This window comes from Aulonocara stuartgranti (assembly GCF_965226115.1).
Source record: "Aulonocara stuartgranti genome assembly, chromosome: 5".
NCBI classification, from domain to species: Eukaryota; Metazoa; Chordata; class Actinopteri; order Cichliformes; family Cichlidae; genus Aulonocara; species Aulonocara stuartgranti.
Window position 1 is genome coordinate 25192814 of NC_138943.1, and position 17520 is coordinate 25210333.

Sequence of the window (17520 nt, forward strand, 5' to 3'; positions counted from 1 at the left end):
GCAATTTTGTCGCGTAATGCGATCCAAGAAAGCAAGTAAGTGACTTTCCCCGAATATGAAAGTATCTGTGTGAACAAAGAACCTAAAAGAAAACGAAAGACAGTCAAGGAGGAAGCACTGACGGCAGGATAGTCATACGCAAAGATTACAGTTGTCCTGTCCTCTACGCATGACTATAGTATGATGTCAGTGTGTCCTCCTAAATCCACTCTTTCCTGCCACATTTAGCTAATTAGTACAGAAAAGGCATCAGGGATGGCAAACAGAGTTAACAGAAGGGAAAATCCAGTTGACTAGACAATAAGGGAAACAAATTTCCAGGCCACACCCACACCTCCCAAAGCGCTTAAAGGGAAATAATATGTGTGTAACAATGCAATAAAAGTGTTATTATATTGTAAATATTTTATAGCCTCTGGTTTCTCACTAAGAGGGCCCGGGCTTTTCACTCTTAGCATGAAATAATAAAACAGAAAGTTCTGGATATGTCCGGAGGGAACAGCGGTGTTTAAAGGTGATGGCAATTCTTCCCGTTCTTGGCATTTACTGCCAGCCGTAGTGGCTATTAGCACAGAGCGATTTTAAAATTTATTGATTATGGAGCATGTAAAAGTAAAGTGAATTTGATTCAAAGCCTCTTTATCCAAGACATGACAAGGAAACTTTGGTTGAAATTCCTCGTCCTCATTTGCCTTTCAAATCAGTGTCAAACACTTGATCCCAGTCTCTTGGGCAACCAGTCTACTCAAATGTGAAAGAAGAGAAACACAATATAGTCCAGTCAAAATCACATCTCACATTTTAATGGGTTTGTTTTATGTATATATTGCTGGATTAAGCTGTAAATGTGTGTCCGAGATGAGAAATTAAGTGACAGAGAAAGTGTGAGTGATGTCAATCAAATGTAGATTTCAAACAGTAGACCTTTGCTAAGTGTTGCACCCACTGCTTGCTTTTAAACAAGAAGCAACAAAACACACACATAACTTCCAAACACATTTTTCCCATCAAAACTAGTGCCAGTATATATTCCTGTCTATCACACCTAAACACAGTAAAAAATGTTTCATGAACGACAGCTATTGAATTAAAGTGCTATAGAAAGAAAACATTTTCATTGATTTATATAACCGCTGATTTTAAGCCTAAAAGATCTCCAGTGCTCAACACATTTATTAGACCACCATCAATTGTAAAGTTTATGCTAAATTAACAGTACTGGTTTTTACCAAAATCATATTTTATGATTCTGTAATGGTTAAGCCACCAGTATGCTCAAGCTCTTTAATCAAAATGAAAATTATACCACCATAATATAATTATTGCTGTTATCTAAAATTTTCCAGATTTATTGTTTTATATTAAAAAAGCAGAAAAACTAGACAAGCGCATTATTCTTTTGTGAATAAGATGCAAAGTTGCTGTTGTTTACTTACATTCCTGAATAATTAGTTTTAGTGCTTGAACGTCATGCTTGATTAATTACTCATTTCCCAGAGAAATCCCATGTGGATATAAAAACAGTAACTCAGTTCAGTGCATTCGGTAATTTTTCGTTTTAAAAAGATTTATTTGGGTTTTCTTGTTTTGATGACAGAGGGTCTAACAAATTTGTTAAACACTGTACGTACGATGTGCTGCCGAAGCTGGACTACCACCGAGCAACAAGATGGTATGGCTAGTCAGCGTAACCTTTATTTAACCATGCAGGTCACCGTAGTTGTGAACGTTTGGTTAAAGTCCTCAGAGAGTTTTTTACAAAAGTACTCGAGCAGCACATTTGTCTAAACCAAACAGAGTAAAGAACACTAACTATTACTGTGTATTAGATATGACACAGGATTATTGCAGACACAGTCCAAATGATTTTTCCCAGGAATCTTGTATGTGAAAATACAACACAATGTCTATACAAGGAATGCCAACAAACTGGCTCCAGATGCATTGTTTGCAATAATCTCAGCAATGCCTGGATTACGTTTCACAAAGCAGTACAACAAAACTAGATTTAACAATGAGCCCACTTAATTTGCCTTTTGTGTTCAACCGCAACTGTGTGCACAGGTGTACAGTACAATCAGAATACCTGACAACATATCAAATGGGAACTTTTTTCAGCCTTTTTTTCAGTTCCAGTATTGACTGAGCAAACTTAAATTATGTGACTACAACATCAGCAATCTACTGATGTGCTGAAATCAAAGCTTTGGGTAGCTTATTAAGACCCTAAACAAAAACATCTCCCATTCCAAGTTGGAAAAATCCTACAGCTGCACAGAAACATGGCAACAGCCATCTCATTTACCTACCCCTGCTCCGGATAATCAGTACCCACACGCTCCAACACACGCAACCCACATAAAGCACACACACACGCACGCACAGCCACGACACCCTAACTCGTTTCACACAGCATCCTTGCTGCCAATTAGATGTTAATAAAGCTGAGAAATGCTGTGGATTAGCACAGATTAGAAATCAACTTTAGAGCAGAGGCTGAAATCAACTGCTGACATTTGTCAGAGCAGAAAGTTTGAATTGATTGTAAGCAGGAAGGAAACAAGACCGCCTGCTCCTTCCCGACTCTGCATCAACATGCATCTCATGCCCACATGTTCCCTCAATCCGATGTAGTACGATTACACAAATACACGCTGAGCGGAGTTTTATAATTCTTTTACCTTTTAAAAAAAATGACATCAGGAATGGGACCGCTCAACATCACGGCTGACACCATCCTCGGAAATTATCATAAATTTGAATTAAGTTTTGTCATGCACAGCCTCAACAAACCCAGTATTGTAAGATAAGATTAATTACAGGGCTGTTTATATTGGATGATATAAGATTGGTCAGGCGGATTTCTCTTTCCTGAATGAAGATCATTGTCATGCACAGCACGTCACCTCAAAACTGATTTCATATCATCCCACATCCTGGTTGCTTCCCAGCCACTGCTGCCCTGACACCACATTTGAGCAGTGGGTGTTACCATCTGAGCTCCCCCCGACACCCCCCTCTCCTGATTTGCCATTGTCTCCTGGTAATTTCTGTATGCGAATTGGAAGCCTACTGCAATTACACCTCATTGTTACCGCTGCTACGCGCAGGTTTGAATAGATTGCGGTTTGGGTTTGACACCTGGATTCCAAGACTGCCTGCACCATCTGTTTCTGAGGGTTTCACATTAATGCCAGAAGAAAGGGATTTATCTAAGAAAGGGATTCAGATGAAGGCAAGCTAGTAGTAAACATTCTTAAAAGGCTTATTTAAATTATTGACAGAACCACTTTCCCTTCAAAAAGGCCTGACCTTCAGCCTGTCTGCAGAAAAACTGAGGTAAAACATGGAAGAGGGAAAAAAGAAGAAAAGAAAAGAAAAAAGGATGGGAATCTTTCAAAGCGTGACCGACTGATGGACACAGGTGGCGTTTGTGCGTATGGATCTGCACTCACTTGTCCAGAGCAGAACCTTGGGTTTGGTTGCTGGTGAGCCTCGAGAAGACGTTGCGGTCGTTCCTGGTCCTCAGAGGAGGGGAGGAGGGGGGAGTGTAGCCATCAGTCGGCCTGACAAGGGGCAGAAAGATGGTGGAGTTTAGGATGAGGAAGTTAAAGAGTCCCACTGTGTAAATAAACTGCTAGAACAAAGTGCGATCCATCTGCTAGCGAAATGAGCATTACATGTACCTGTACGCACGGTCGTAAGATTTCCTTCTGGTTAGGGGGGAAGTGTCATAGCCCCGAGACTGCCTGGGACTGACACACACAGACAAATGCAAGCAAACTAAGCAAACGTTCAGGGGAGTGCACAGAAAGGATGACAGACATCTATGTGAACTGTTGGGACTCGATAAGCAGCAAGGTTTATGCAGTTTAAAAAGCATTTCTAGCAGCCTAATCTCTTCAAATATCAAATCACACACATCACTGAGGACTCGTGGCAATTCGCCTGAGTTGTTTTTGCTGCCACGAAACAGAATAATACCTGATAAACCGCTTTCTATTTTCTGATTTTCAGAAGATGTTTACTTGTGCAGGATTCACAAAATTTCACACATTTTAGTAAATGACTGCAAAAGGAAAACTTTTGTTATTGATGCTGAAAAACCAAAAAACAGAAATGAATATTAGATTTAGAAACAAAATATCCTCATCATATGAATTCTGCGTGCACTGATTTATATTACATGAAGTGTAGTCACTTTTAAGATGGAAACAATGGCTAAAATATTCACGAGAAGCTAAAAGAGATGCTCACAATGTATATATAGTGGATAATGAGTAAACGCAATCTGACACAAGATGATAGTACTAGAGCCAATCATTCCTCTCATTGGTTCCACATCCTGATAAGACTTAAAGAAAAGTCAGGGCTTCATCTCAGTTATCACTATGATCTGCCAGTGACTTACAAGGTGTGACCCCTCACAGGCAAGCTGATGGTGCGGGATACCCGGTCCCTGTGATACGTGTCTCTTAATGCCAGGCTGAGCCCAAGGCTCCCTGGAGCAAGACTCAGGCCGTCCTCCTGGATGTCCGTCAGTGAAGCCAGAGACTTGGTGATGTGCTGCGGTTTGCTGCCGGATGAGGGGTCCAGGATTGGACCGAGGTACTCTGCTGACACCGCCTTCATCTGAGCTGAGAGACGGGGCTCCATCTGGATGAAAAATATGAACCGCTTTTATTACAGAGGACCACAGAAGAAGAAGGATGCTTGGATAGGGGGAAAAAACTGGGGCATGAAATAAAGAGAAAAACAATGATTGTAATTAAGGTGCAAAGGGAGATTATATATACAGCCTGAGAACATCATTCAGCAGGGAAAAGCACAAAGAAAATAGAAGAAGAGCAGTAAAACAAACACGGCAGAAGTCATTCTAGGTTATTATTCTAGGTCAGCAAGAAGAAAGAGAAAAACAAAACTTTAGCAGACTAATAAGAGGGATTCGTGCCAAATGAGGAATCCTTATGCCTCTAAGCTTCTGGGAGTCATTTGAAGTGTTTGCTTCTACTGCCACCTCATGGTCACAAACAAGAATGGCACTATGGCATGTGCATAGGAACTAAAAAAAACCTTATAAGAAACAGCACAAACCTGCTGTAATTTTGTTTTGAAGTCATCTTGGCTGTTCGATTCTTTCATCTGAGACACGCTGGAGGCAGAGAGGAAAGATAAACGTGAACATGTGCAGAAATCTTTACTGAAATAGATGTGTGTGCGAATTTTTAAATGGGTCAGAGCAATGGGTATGAGCCCTAAAAGATACGCTGTATGATGTTGTGTAGGAAAGACAGCTCACCTGCTGTCGGAGGCTTGGCTGAATTCAGAGGGCTCCTCATCTGTGCTCGCATAACCATTCTCTGGAAGCAAAACACCATTATGTCTCACGGTGCCACAGGATGCCCTAATGCCACATTCTGCGCCCCTTATTCACGAGGATCCCTACAGTGGGTAGGTACGCATATTTGATCTGGATGATTTTTACAACAGATGCCCTTCTTGACACAATTCCCAAGGCATATGTAGTATTCCTACACTAAAACTGAATCCACATATGGTTTTTCTAAGAATCGAAAACCTTGTTTATTTTTCTTTATGCTTTACCAAGAAGCAATGGGGCTAAACACAGTCCATCTCCTATGATGCAACACAGCACTTTCATGTGTGAGAAGAAACTAGAACAAAGAAAAAGCGGGCAACTGTGCAGCTTCTCTACTTTTTATGTCTTCCTTCTCCTTTGTCTCACCACATGACGCACAGGAGTCCTCTCTTACCCTGCTGTACGTTGTGGATGAGAGCCTGGAGCTCGGGGATGCACTCAGCCTTTTCTCTTAGGGCATCGAGGATCATGTGATTGTGGGACGAGCCAATCACATCTGTCTGTCTCAGCTGGCCTTCGAGCAGTCTGATTTGAGCCTCCTTCTGAGCCACCTGCAAACTCTGCAGGAACACCAAAGAAAATATAACAACAACAACAACAACACAATACTGTAACACTGAACTATTTTAATAGGCTCTCAATTAGGGCTGGGTATCGTCACTGATTTCTAGAATCGATTCAATTCCGATTCACAAGGTCCCGAATCGATTCGATCCACGATTCGATTTAATTCGATTCGATTCGATTTAAATCTGGGAAATTTTGACAGTCAGAAATATTATAATTCAGATCAGTACATTTACATATTTTTGTATCAATAAAAAGGAAGCTGACACACGCAAGACTTTATCACAGGTGTAAGCGTCACAGCAGATGCCTTTGTGTCAAAGTAACTGAAGATAAAACACAGAAAAACATGAAGGTTTTCCTGGCCTGGGATTTTATAAAAATATTCTGCAGTACATCAAAAACGAAAGAAAACCATTAATCAACATATGAACATTACCTCTGAAGTTACAGCAGTTTTATTAGAGACACGTTAAGCGTTTTGCATTTTGAATAATTTTAAAAAGTTTAAATTTGTTCAGTATTGAACAGCAGAAATGAGGTTTTCTTTTCGGAAGAATGTAAAAGGGAAAAAAAACAGCGGCCGACAGCGCTGTAAACAACAGTAGACTTGTGCGTAACAAGCAAGCGAATAATGACGAAAGGGAAACTGTTCTTGAAGTACAGAGAGAGAGAGCTGTGCATCGCGGTGGAAGCAAAACAGTAAAAGTCAGAGTGAATTCATGACGATGTTTATGTGAAGCGTTTGGATCTTCTTTTGCTGCTGGTTTGGTCAATATTGTTTGGAGAGAGATCAAACTAACAGCTTTAGAATCGGCGCATAAAGGGCGTGAACACAAAGCGCGGACCCGCCGACAGATCAGAATCAGCGAGCTGTCGGCTTTCAGCCCCGACCGTGAGAAAGACGACATCTAACTGATTCTGATCCGCGGGTCGCGCTGTGTGTTTAAGTCTATGTGCAGAATCCGTGCACCTGCTCTCATTTACTGTCTTAACTGTTTGGTGGTTCTTGAAATTTTGTGAGATTTCACCAGAGATTCTGGCATTTTGGGCAAAATAAATTTATATTAAAAAATCGATTCAGGATTTTAATGAATCGATTTTACGTTATCCAAGCCAGAATCGATCTTAATCCATGAATCGATTATAAAAACCCACCCCTACTCTCAATCCAGAAACGCAACACAATAATGTAGTGGGATACAGAGAAACACCACTAGATGGCACTGAAACCATCATTTCATGGATCCACACCTGACTCTAACATTATGCTGTGATACATCTTCTGACTCTTACTTACTTAAATCTTCTTAAAGCTACACATTTAAGCCTACAGAAGTTCTTTTCTTCCTTTAAACTTGACGGTTTTGAAAATCCCCGTGTATGATCATTTACCTTGTCTATGGAAGCCTTTAGGAAGTGATCCAGCAGGTGGCGTGCTTCAGACAAGGAGCATGAACTGATCACCACTGAGGTGTCCACTGAGTCCAGCTCATCCTGCAGGAAAACACACAAACATGAATGTTACTAAAGGCCCGACTCTCCTCATTGCTGGCATGCAGGTCTAAATACCTGTGCATGGGTTTGCGTCTTCATACCTTGGTCTCCTCTATCTGTACAATGGTGGCCTGGCAGTCAGACAAGCTGTCGTTGATGTAGTCTATATTGGCGTTCAGCACCTCAATATCCTCGTTAATTTCCTGAAGGAGGCGGTCCTCAGCTTCTGGCCCCTCCCCGTCCGCCATCAGCACCTCTCTCTTATGTGAGAGCGCTTCCTGTTGGGCCGTCAGCTCTTCTCGCTTCTGACTCAGCAAAAGCACAAATCACCACACGGTGATATTAAAAATTAAAATTCATAGTTATATTTAACATCTACAGAAGTCATTTCTACATTTGGAATCTTAATGTTCTCTGTTTATCTGAGGCACAAACTGAACAGACGCATTCTGACGCATCTAAACTCGGAGAAAAACCTGACAGAGTTTTAAATTCGATGATTCAAAGACAGCAGCTGCAAAAAGCTGCGTGCCAAGCCGTATCTGTGAAAAAGGCCGCCCTCCCTCCCACATTTTAACATTTCTTCATCTGCGAGGGAAAGGAGGAAGGAAGCGCCTCACACTCAGTTTCAGTTGTTAACCGACTACAGAAGTCAACGTCAAAAAAGTTGCTGATGCAACCCCCGATGCTCAACTGCTCTCAACCCTTCAATAACCACAGCGATGTGCTGTACGTTTGAGAATTTATAATCCAAAACCTTAAGTCAGTCTCGTGGTAGAAAGAAACTACATCCATCAAACCACGCGTAACCCCGGTGACAACATTTTAGCCCTAGCGTGCCATTCCTACCTTGATAAGGCGATCCATGTCGGCTTCCATGTTTGCAATGGTCATTCTCTGCATGACGATGTCCGTGATTCGACGCTCGAGAGCTTGCCACTTCTGACGTGCAGACTTTGAAATGCTGCTGGTTCTGCCTGCAGCTCCACTGTTGCCCAGGCCGGCTGGCTTACGCGGCAACTTCTTTCTACTGCTGGTGATGGACCAAAAACAGGTGGCAAATACTGGATAAATAAAATGTCATCGACTCACAATAAGCAGCAATAAAGTTGTGTCATGTATTATATTAAAATCTGTATTGACTGATCTGTCTGCTTCCCCAGGTGTTGGGTTGCTAGTCTAATCATTACATCACTTCCTCACACTATAAAACTCAATCTTTCTGCCCGCCTTCTTTAAACCGATCGCCCTCCGCTCTGCACACTCTGCACCGCTCATCTTTCAGACTCCTCTGTGCGACCCACCTCCGCCCTGTCTCCGCCTCATGCAAGTGTCTTCATCCAAGCCTCCATCTCCATTATCACCACCACCAGCGTCTGGACCCTGGGTGGTGCTACCTGAGCTTTTTTTTTTTAATTATAATTTTATTCAGCTCAGTCCAAGGACAGTATCATAGCATCTCGTCGTCTTACCCGATGACGCGTGTTCCGTCCATGCTGCCTTCGCTCTCTCCCAGATATCCGTACACGCTGTTCTTGTTGTTCCACTGCCGCACCAGTCCGCTTACGGTCCTCGCAGTCTCGGGCTCAGAGCTGCTCGCCGTGGTGCTCGCTGATAACTCAGCTCCAGAGTCCGTAACCGGGGGAGTCTGGTTCCAGCGGGCCACTCGTCCAGCCACTCGATCGGACATAGGTTTGGCCAGGCGCCGCAGGGCGGTCACCTCCTGAGTCTTCCTGCGCAGCACCAGCTCCTGCTGCCGCTTCTGAGACTCCAGCGCACGAATCTGGTACTGATGGAGAAAAAAACACAACCTTTTTTATAATATTCATCACTTTTTAAAAAGAAAATGCTTTTCAGTTGCCTTTGAGATCCCTGAGCTGAATGGGATTACTCGTCACACAACAGGTTTGCAAAGTGTTGATCATGAAGGGATTTTAAGACTTAAGATGAAAATCGAAATAAAAGGATTATGAATGCTGCCCACGGTATGACAGCGCAAAGGCTTTTCATGCTCATTAACGAGCCCTCTTCTCCAGGGAAGCCAAAAAAAGATGGAAGTTAATGCTTGCAGAGGATGCACTAATCTTAAAAACACAGAATAATACCAGGGGCCTGTTCTTCGTACCTCGCTAAGTAAGTTAGCTGGATTAGATTGTTGACGATTTCGCGTGATCTTGGATCGTTCGGTTCCCCGAAGCTCATCCGGGACTTGCTGTCATAGCAACAGAGCCGTAAGCGTAAACCTGCTCGGGAGCAGGTTTACTTTATGTAAACAGGATTAGATCGCGGCCACGCAGGTATGTCCGCTTCATTTATACGAAAGCAACAGCGATAAATAAATAACATCAATGTAACTGAAGATAATGCAGCACTTGATCCTTTTATTGATGTCACACAGATACATACAGGTCATTTCCTAAAAAAGGGAAATGTACTATTAACATTCTATTACATGTATGTGATTATTACAGATGTAATTCATATTTCAGAGTAGTAATTGTAAATTACTTCGTGTAATCAAGATGAGAGACCACGGCTATAAAAGCGAAGGTGGATTTGGGAAGCCTGTCGCAGCCATGTCCTGTCCGTTTACGCGAGCAACCCATTGCGGAAGGTGCAAGATTGATAAGGAGAGTCCTCAGAATTCAGCGTATATTGCGGGACAGACAGGATCCTTTAGCTCAGCGCGACAGTGTGCTCATAGAGAGATATCGATTTTCCCGTGAGGGTATTATTTACTTAACCAACTTGTTGACGAGGGGGTGCAGGACCACCACCTGTCTTTTTTTGCTCTGCCCTTTTCTTGGTTGCTGTTATAAACAAACAAACAGATTATTTCAGGGTCTCTTTCCAAGAGACGAAAAGCAATATAAGTGATAAATATTACCATTCTGTAGAATATTCTTATATTTCACTTTTACTTGTTCCCATGTTCTAGTGGGTCCTGTTGTGGCTCTAATGTGAAAGAGGATATAATATAACAATATAATATAATGTAATATAATATTGGATAATATAGTGTAATATAATAAATCTACCCTACCACCTACTGGTGATGGCCAGAGGGGCCGATGGCGCGATATGGCAGCCTCGCTTCTGTCAGTCTGCCCCAGGGCAGCTGTGGCTACAACTGTAGCTGCCTCCACCAGTGTGTGAATGTGAGAGTGAATGAATAGTGGCATTGTAAAGCGCTTTGGGTGCCTTGAAAAGCGCTATATAAATCCAATATATTATTATTATTATTATTAAATTACTTACGAGTTTAATTTGTCAGCAACTTTCTGCCAGCCCTCACTCCTTGCTTTTGCAGCCTTTGCAGTGTTTCCTTGCGTTCTGATTAAACTCTGAAACTCCTGAAATCCCTCACTCAGGAGTTCTTGCTCTGCTGCCGAAAAATACCGAGCCGAGCGCGCTCCTTCGACATTTTCGCCGACCAATCAGAGGGTTGCCGATCAATGTTTCTACTATCGATGCGTAGCCCCTTTTACGACACCCAGTGATCTCACATTACTGCGTCCAGCTGTACTAATCGTCAACGGAAGGTGTGTTCGGAGAACCGGATTAGCGAGCTCACGGTTAGCGCGATGGTTTGATCTTGGATGTGTCATTTGATCTTGGATGTAGTGAGCGACGTACGAAGAACGGGCCCCAGAAGTACGTGTTCAGTATTTACATAATCCAGCACTCAAGTTTTCAGTGTGCCAGCCTACAGATGGGGCTCTGACTCTACATTTACATCCATATGCATTGTGCATAAAGATTCACCTACATTTAATTCTTTGGATACAGCAGATAACACTTAAAGTTCTGCCACGATGACAGTGATAGCAACATAGTTTAACCTCGTTTTTATAGATGTTATATCTGTGCTTGTGCTAAATCTCCCAATAAATCCCAAATAATTCTGCTGCTAACCTGAAAAATCACATATGCAATCCTAAATATAAAACACACGCACAAGAGGTCATATGCTGCTAACCTCTTGCCGGCGCTGCTCCTTCTTTAGCTGGGCTATCTCACGGTTTCTCTTCGCCTCTACCATCCTCCTCCTCTGCTGCTCCTCCTTCATCTGCTTCATCAGCGCCACCTGAAAATGGCAGAAAACACTGGTGATCGCACAGCATCCTTCCCTTCTTTCCTCCACACAGACTTCCAGCAGCCCCTTCTTACCTTGGCCTTCTTCATCTCGTTGACCTCGCCCTGGAGCTTCTTCAGCTCCCGTTCATACCTCCCCTGGTTCTTGAGGAGGCGTGCGTGCTCCTTCTGTGCCGTCTGTAGCTTAAGCAGGTCGCGATTCATCTCCTTGAGGCGTTTTTCGTACTCCTGCTTGATCCGGTTGGCCTTCTCCTCTGTGTAGTTCTCCATGGTCACTGCACAACCGTGTAACAACGTTAACGAGCCGTAGCCGACACCTCGCGTGACACTTTGCACTCACGGAGCAACTTAACTAAACTCACTGAGGTTCTGTAGCACGCGGTCTCTCTCCAGCTGCGTGTCTCTGATCTTGTTTTGCAGCAGGATGAGCTTCTCCTCGTACTGCAGCTTTAGCATCAGCAGCCTCCGCTGGCTGTTCTCCAGCTCATCTATCAGCTTCTGCTTGATCTCAATCTCGCAGGTCAGGTCTGCCAGGTCCGCCTGGAAGTTGGCTGCAGGTTGAGGAGTTTTGAGGTTGTAAACCAAATTGCACCATTTGTGTGTGTGTTTCATATACAACTGTATATTAAGAAATATGTAAAAAAATTTCCATCTAGATGCAAATTCATTTCTGCTCTTTTTACACTAAAAACATCTTTATCTTTACTGTAAATCATCTCTCACAGCAGATGGTGTCCTGACAGAAAGAACAGCTGATAAACAGGGAGAAAGAGTGAAAACAGTGGTGTCATTTCATAACAGCATCTGTCAGGGCCACACCTTTCTCATCCGAGTCTGAGTCCGAATCCACCAGGCTCTCATCACTGTCAAAGTCATCCTCTTCCTCCCTACCCTCCTCTTCGTCCTCCCCCTCCTCGTCATCGCAGCCATTCTCCTCCTGCAGTGGAGACATGATGTCCTGCGCACGTGGAGAAACGCACAAACGATCAGACTCGTTACGGTCACTTTAAAGCTCGCGAGTGCCGACTCGTGCGGGTCTTACCTCGGTGTAATTCTCATCTGAATCGATCTCTCCGCCCTGCCCGTTCTCCCCGCCCTGCCCGTTCTCCTGAGTGTGCAGCTTTACTCGTTTCTTCAGACCTTTCTCCAACTCTGGGCTGAAGGAGAAGAGCACGCGTGTCAACCCAGGTACTGTCAGGCATGGGATTCTCCACAAAAATCACATCACCTTCAGCGCTATACCAGATGGTTTTTGCCGCGCAGAACCACTCCCCTGAGTGTAACTAAGATCGTGCACACTCTGACATCCCTTATTGTGCTCTGGGAGTCTTGCCAAGTAATATGCTTACTGCAAAATCAACCAACAAAAGTCATTAAGCAAACTCTTCTTCACCTTGTCTACCATCATTGCCCCTTTAGCTCTTGAGTTTTAGTGCCAGTTTTATTATCTCCTTTGCTCCCTCTTCTACAAACTTATCAGCCATCCCAGCTCCAAATTCCCATCTTCCTCCATTTCACTGCCATTAGGCCTCAATTAGCCTGTTAGGCTGTGTACTCTTCTCTCTCGTGACCCAGTAGCCGACTGACTAAGACCTTTCTGTGTCCAAGCCAGCGTTACAGCTCAGCATTGGCAGCATACCAACTCTTTTCAGAAGCTGGCAGCCCGCAAGTCCTAATTTACTTGTGATGTGGGGCTTAAAGAGAAAAGTAATGAGGAAGGGAGAAAATATATGGTCAGGAAATATTTCACAACCATCACCTTCCCTTTAAACCAGCTTTTAAAATCTGAAGAGGTTCATATGAGGCGTAAATTGAGCCATTAGATATTATATTTGCATAAAACAATGTTTGGAGGTCTACATGTCCTCTGCTCCTCACCTCATCCTCCTCTGCCTCCTCTCTTTCTTCTTCAGTCTCTCGATATCCAGCTTGGCCCGGCGTAGCACGTCCGTCATCTCCGCCTCCATAGACATGGGAGCAGGCGAAGAACCCGGGGGGTGACCGGGGGCGGGGCTGAGAGTGGAGGTGGGGAACGGGGAACGGGAGGAGAGCCGGCCCACTTGTCGCCGTAACGACTCGTTCATGGACTCGCTCTCGAGAAGTTTGGTTCTGGCAAAGGTGGAAGAGAGGGACAGAAAGAGGCGACAGAGGTTTCATTCATGAATTTTATTACTACAGCAATAAGAAATACAGAAGGGAAAACTAAATAGATAATCACACATAAGTGTCCCACAATAAACCCCTTAATTAGTACACTTTTCCCTGCTGTGGGAAGTCAAAAAGCTGCGAAAAACAGTTAAAATAAATATTGATGTCACACGTACATGTAGTATGTAATTTGACTATCGCTCTCATATTAAGCTCCAAACTGTAGTGACACACTTGCGTACTGTCGCTGACTTTAATAGACCAGCCCAGCGGGTGCTCACAGCTTGCAGAGAGAAGAGGAGAAACAACTGAACTGAAGCTGAACTGCACCACACTGAATGACTCAGCCGAATTAAGTGGGTTTCTGTAAGAAGTGGGTCCCTCCAGGTGTGTAAGAACGTGATGCAGCTACAGAAAAGTCTAACTGTAGGCACCTTACTATAGTCAGCTCAAAGCCTGTGGAGAAGCTGAGGCTGCGGTTCAGTTCACAAAAGCTGCTCATGGAAAAGCTTTAGTTCCGTTATATTTAATCAAAGAGGCATCTTCAAAGAATCTAGATGGATAAACAGAACTACAGGAAAGACACAATTGTGATTTGGGGATAAGCAGCTTACTTAAAATATCACAGTTATCACAGTAAATACCAATCGCTGTTAGTCTGTTACTGGTTTGAGTGACCACATAACGATACTCAGGCTCTTACCTGAGTTCTTCAACCTCTCGGATATAGTTCTGTATTAGAGTCCCGATCTCCTCGTTGCCCTCGCCTGGATGATGAAAAGTAAAAACGCACTCAGATCACGGAAAATGCAGTTAATTTTAAAAAACAAACAAACATCGTCATTGCAGAGGCAGAGCTCGTCCGATTAAGGATCTCTCACGTACTTGACTTGGCGAGCAGAGTGCTGACCTCATTGGCCAGCAGATGTGTTACGCGTGAGTTGAGGTGGTCGATGGTCTCCTGCATTGCTTTCACCCTGAGACGCAGGGTGTCATTTTCTCTCTGCAACATGGTGTTCTCCTGGTACAGGTCACTGTAGCCCTCTGACCCTTCCTCACAGGCTACACGCTTCCCCTGCACAGAGCAGACGGTTGGCACGGTCAACAAATGCTTTGGCGTCCAAGGGTCAAAGGGCAGACGTGAAAAAACAAACTCAACCTAAATTTACGCTCATACAAATACGCCACGCTGAACCAAACAGAGTGCTGTTATTTACAATGACCGTGGCTCTACAGCGATGTATTGTTGCGTTTTCAGTGATTAACGCTGAAAAAATCCCGTTGTTTCCAACAGAGAGTCACTGTTAACCGCTGCTCGCAGCCATTAACTCCACTTCATTACTTCCACACTCAAGTCACATCGCATCCCTTATTACCACATCGAGGTCAGCTTGCCATCCCTCAGCACAGTCACTTCCCTGTAAGTGTGGTAACCCTTTTAGTCACGTAATAACGCAACAACAGAGCTAAACGATCACTTGTTTCTTACGGCCCCAGAGGTCAAAACTGATGAAAGTGGCCCGTCTTTCTCTCCCCATTTCTCCTCACAGTTCTCATATTATTCTTCGTGGAGTTTACACTCAAGCTGAAACATCAATTTGTCCTTACATTACACTGTAAAATGCTGACAAGTGATGTGTGTGTTCCAGTAATGATCTTTAATTTGATATATCTGCAGCAAGCACGGCCTCTCCTTTTATTACTTAGCGTCTGATATCATTCTCCCTTACTCCATTACTCTGTCTTCTTCTGCTTACACGCTATTCTCAGTTTCATCCATCTTTGCCCCGCACATACCCCCTCACTAACTACATCACCAGCATGCAGCTACACCCTATTGCTCTTCCTCTGGGCTCATCCCGCCCCCCCCCCATCGCTCACCGCCTTGTACTCCATCAGCTCCATCTGAAGTCGGGCTATCTCGGCGCGCAGGGCGCTGATCTGCTGGCTCGTCTTGTCTTGGTTCACCATCACCTTGTTCTTGATGTTTCGGGCGCGATTGGCGTACTTCAGCGTGTTCAGCGTCTCCATGAAGTCCCGGTCTGACGGGCTGACGCAGGCGATCATGACCGTACGACTGAGGGAAAAAGAAAACACGGAGGCCGTCGGTAAATGTGCATACGATTTGGTTGTCATGGTTGTTACACGTTGTTGTGGAAATAACCTGATTAAGTAACTGACCAATCACTTCAGCTCCAAAAAAAACTCCCTTTTGTGTCACCAAAATGTAGATTCTTCTGAATATTACATCTTTTTCTCACAAATACAACTTCTTCATATGTGTGTGTCTGTATGTGCTTATACCTGTTCCCTCCCAGCGAGTCCTGAAGCAGTCGGGTAAGTTTGGAGTCTCGGTATGGGACGTGTCCGCCCTTCTTGGTCTGATCGCCTAAAGCACTGATCACATTTCCCAGAGCCAGCTAGCAGAGGTGCAAAGACACACAAGAAGAAGATGTGATCTAAGCATGCACAGTTATTTCTTTTGTATACAGATTTACAATCTTACACTGGCGATCCCTGCCTGACTTACAAGTCCACAATTAATAGAGATTCCCTCGCGGGCTCTGTCTCCTGTAGCGCCTGTGCGTTTCAGCCTCTCGGAGCCAGCCAGGTCCACGAAGTGAAACTTGGCCATCAGTGTCTCATACTCTGGCTGGGAGATCGGGCCAGACTCCACACCACCGTTCAGCTCTCCATTCTGCCCTCCTCCACCGTTCTGCTAAGAAACCAACAAACACAGGGAAGCAGGTTGCTGAGTTACTGTTTTTTACTTTAAACTAGCAATCATTTAATCACTCTGAACGATGCTGAATTATTTATGTTTCACTTCCACTCTCTCTGCGCGTCATCATATGTGACTTTTCTTTTTACTCTTCCTAAAAGTCACACGTTTCCTAATAGCTTATCGTTTTCCGTCTCCTCCGGCTAACAGCCGACAGGTTTTCATATAACCTGATGATGGCAAAGTTGTAATAACTCTAAATACCTCTTTTGTCTCTCTCCTTCTTTCCACCACCCATTCCAAACTCACCATTTGCTGCTGACAGACTCGCATCTGACAGAGGTGGATGGTGAAGATGGCGTGCGAGCGGGAGCTCTGGGCGTTCATCTGAGTGCTGGCAGTGGTGCGGGACAGAGCGCCGAGTTTCAGGCACTGAAGCAGCTGCAGCACACACACACACAAACACATTATACATGACATTTGGTTACTTTTATTGGAAAGTAAGAAACCTCCTGACTTACGCATGCAGACTGAGTTTCTGTTTAAGTACCCATGAGTATGATCACGTATTGTTTTAAGAAGACACTCTCAGCTTCCTGGAAGAGTTCAGCATTTCCCACAGAGATGTTCTTGTCATCACCGCTCGCTTAAGCGCTAGCATTTCATTAACCTTTACTTTTCCTTTCCCTGCCCTCTCAGCTGCCCTCCCCTCACTCTTTATCATAACCTGCCTCCATCCTGTCTTCCTCTTCTTTTTTTCTGTCTTCTTCTTCCCTCCCACAGGAGCACCCTCCCGTCTCTCAGCTGTCTGACTTTAATGCAGATAAACGACCCCAAATTCAGCCTTTCTTCCTCTTTCTCTCTGCGTCTTTTAACACTTGCTGACATCATTCTTTCTCTTTCCCACCTTTAGAAAAAACTGAGTAACCACAACCACAACCGCCTTGTCCAAGTCAGTGTTTCAGTGTAGCTCTTCCCCTAAACGAACACCTTTTTTCTGTGTATCTTGTGACCAAAGATTCCTCGTGTCCTAATGGGCCTTTCGTATCCTTCTTCCTCCTCACTGTCAGTGCTCTGCGGTTTCCTTTCTCGTCAGCTGTGACACATTTCT

At 44.0% G+C, this 17520-nt stretch overlaps 1 protein-coding gene across 6 annotated transcripts in view; it reads right to left on the reverse strand.

Annotated features, from left to right (window-relative positions):
- Positions 1–17520, reverse strand: part of kif21b (kinesin family member 21B) — a 71878-nt gene that overhangs the window by 25998 nt on the left and 28360 nt on the right. For 2 of the 6 annotated variants that reach the window (XM_082532168.1, XM_082532173.1), the window contains exons 5-26: positions 16719–16850; positions 16218–16406; positions 15992–16107; positions 15569–15764; positions 14573–14762; positions 14391–14454; positions 13418–13648; positions 12582–12696; positions 12359–12497; positions 11902–12090; positions 11615–11814; positions 11424–11531; positions 8917–9233; positions 8294–8477; positions 7546–7749; positions 7343–7444; positions 5775–5940; positions 5300–5360; positions 5095–5152; positions 4412–4656; positions 3687–3755; positions 3456–3566 (exon numbers count right to left, since the gene is read on the reverse strand). In XM_082532168.1, coding sequence (XP_082388294.1) covers positions 3456–3566; positions 3687–3755; positions 4412–4656; positions 5095–5152; positions 5300–5360; positions 5775–5940; positions 7343–7444; positions 7546–7749; positions 8294–8477; positions 8917–9233; positions 11424–11531; positions 11615–11814; positions 11902–12090; positions 12359–12497; positions 12582–12696; positions 13418–13648; positions 14391–14454; positions 14573–14762; positions 15569–15764; positions 15992–16107; positions 16218–16406; positions 16719–16850 — 3386 coding nt within the window. The remainder of the gene's footprint in view (positions 1–3455; positions 3567–3686; positions 3756–4411; positions 4657–5094; positions 5153–5299; positions 5361–5774; positions 5941–7342; positions 7445–7545; positions 7750–8293; positions 8478–8916; positions 9234–11423; positions 11532–11614; positions 11815–11901; positions 12091–12358; positions 12498–12581; positions 12697–13417; positions 13649–14390; positions 14455–14572; positions 14763–15568; positions 15765–15991; positions 16108–16217; positions 16407–16718; positions 16851–17520) is intronic. The other 4 variants (XM_082532171.1, XM_082532170.1, XM_082532169.1 and 1 more) reach the window with 4 other exon arrangements.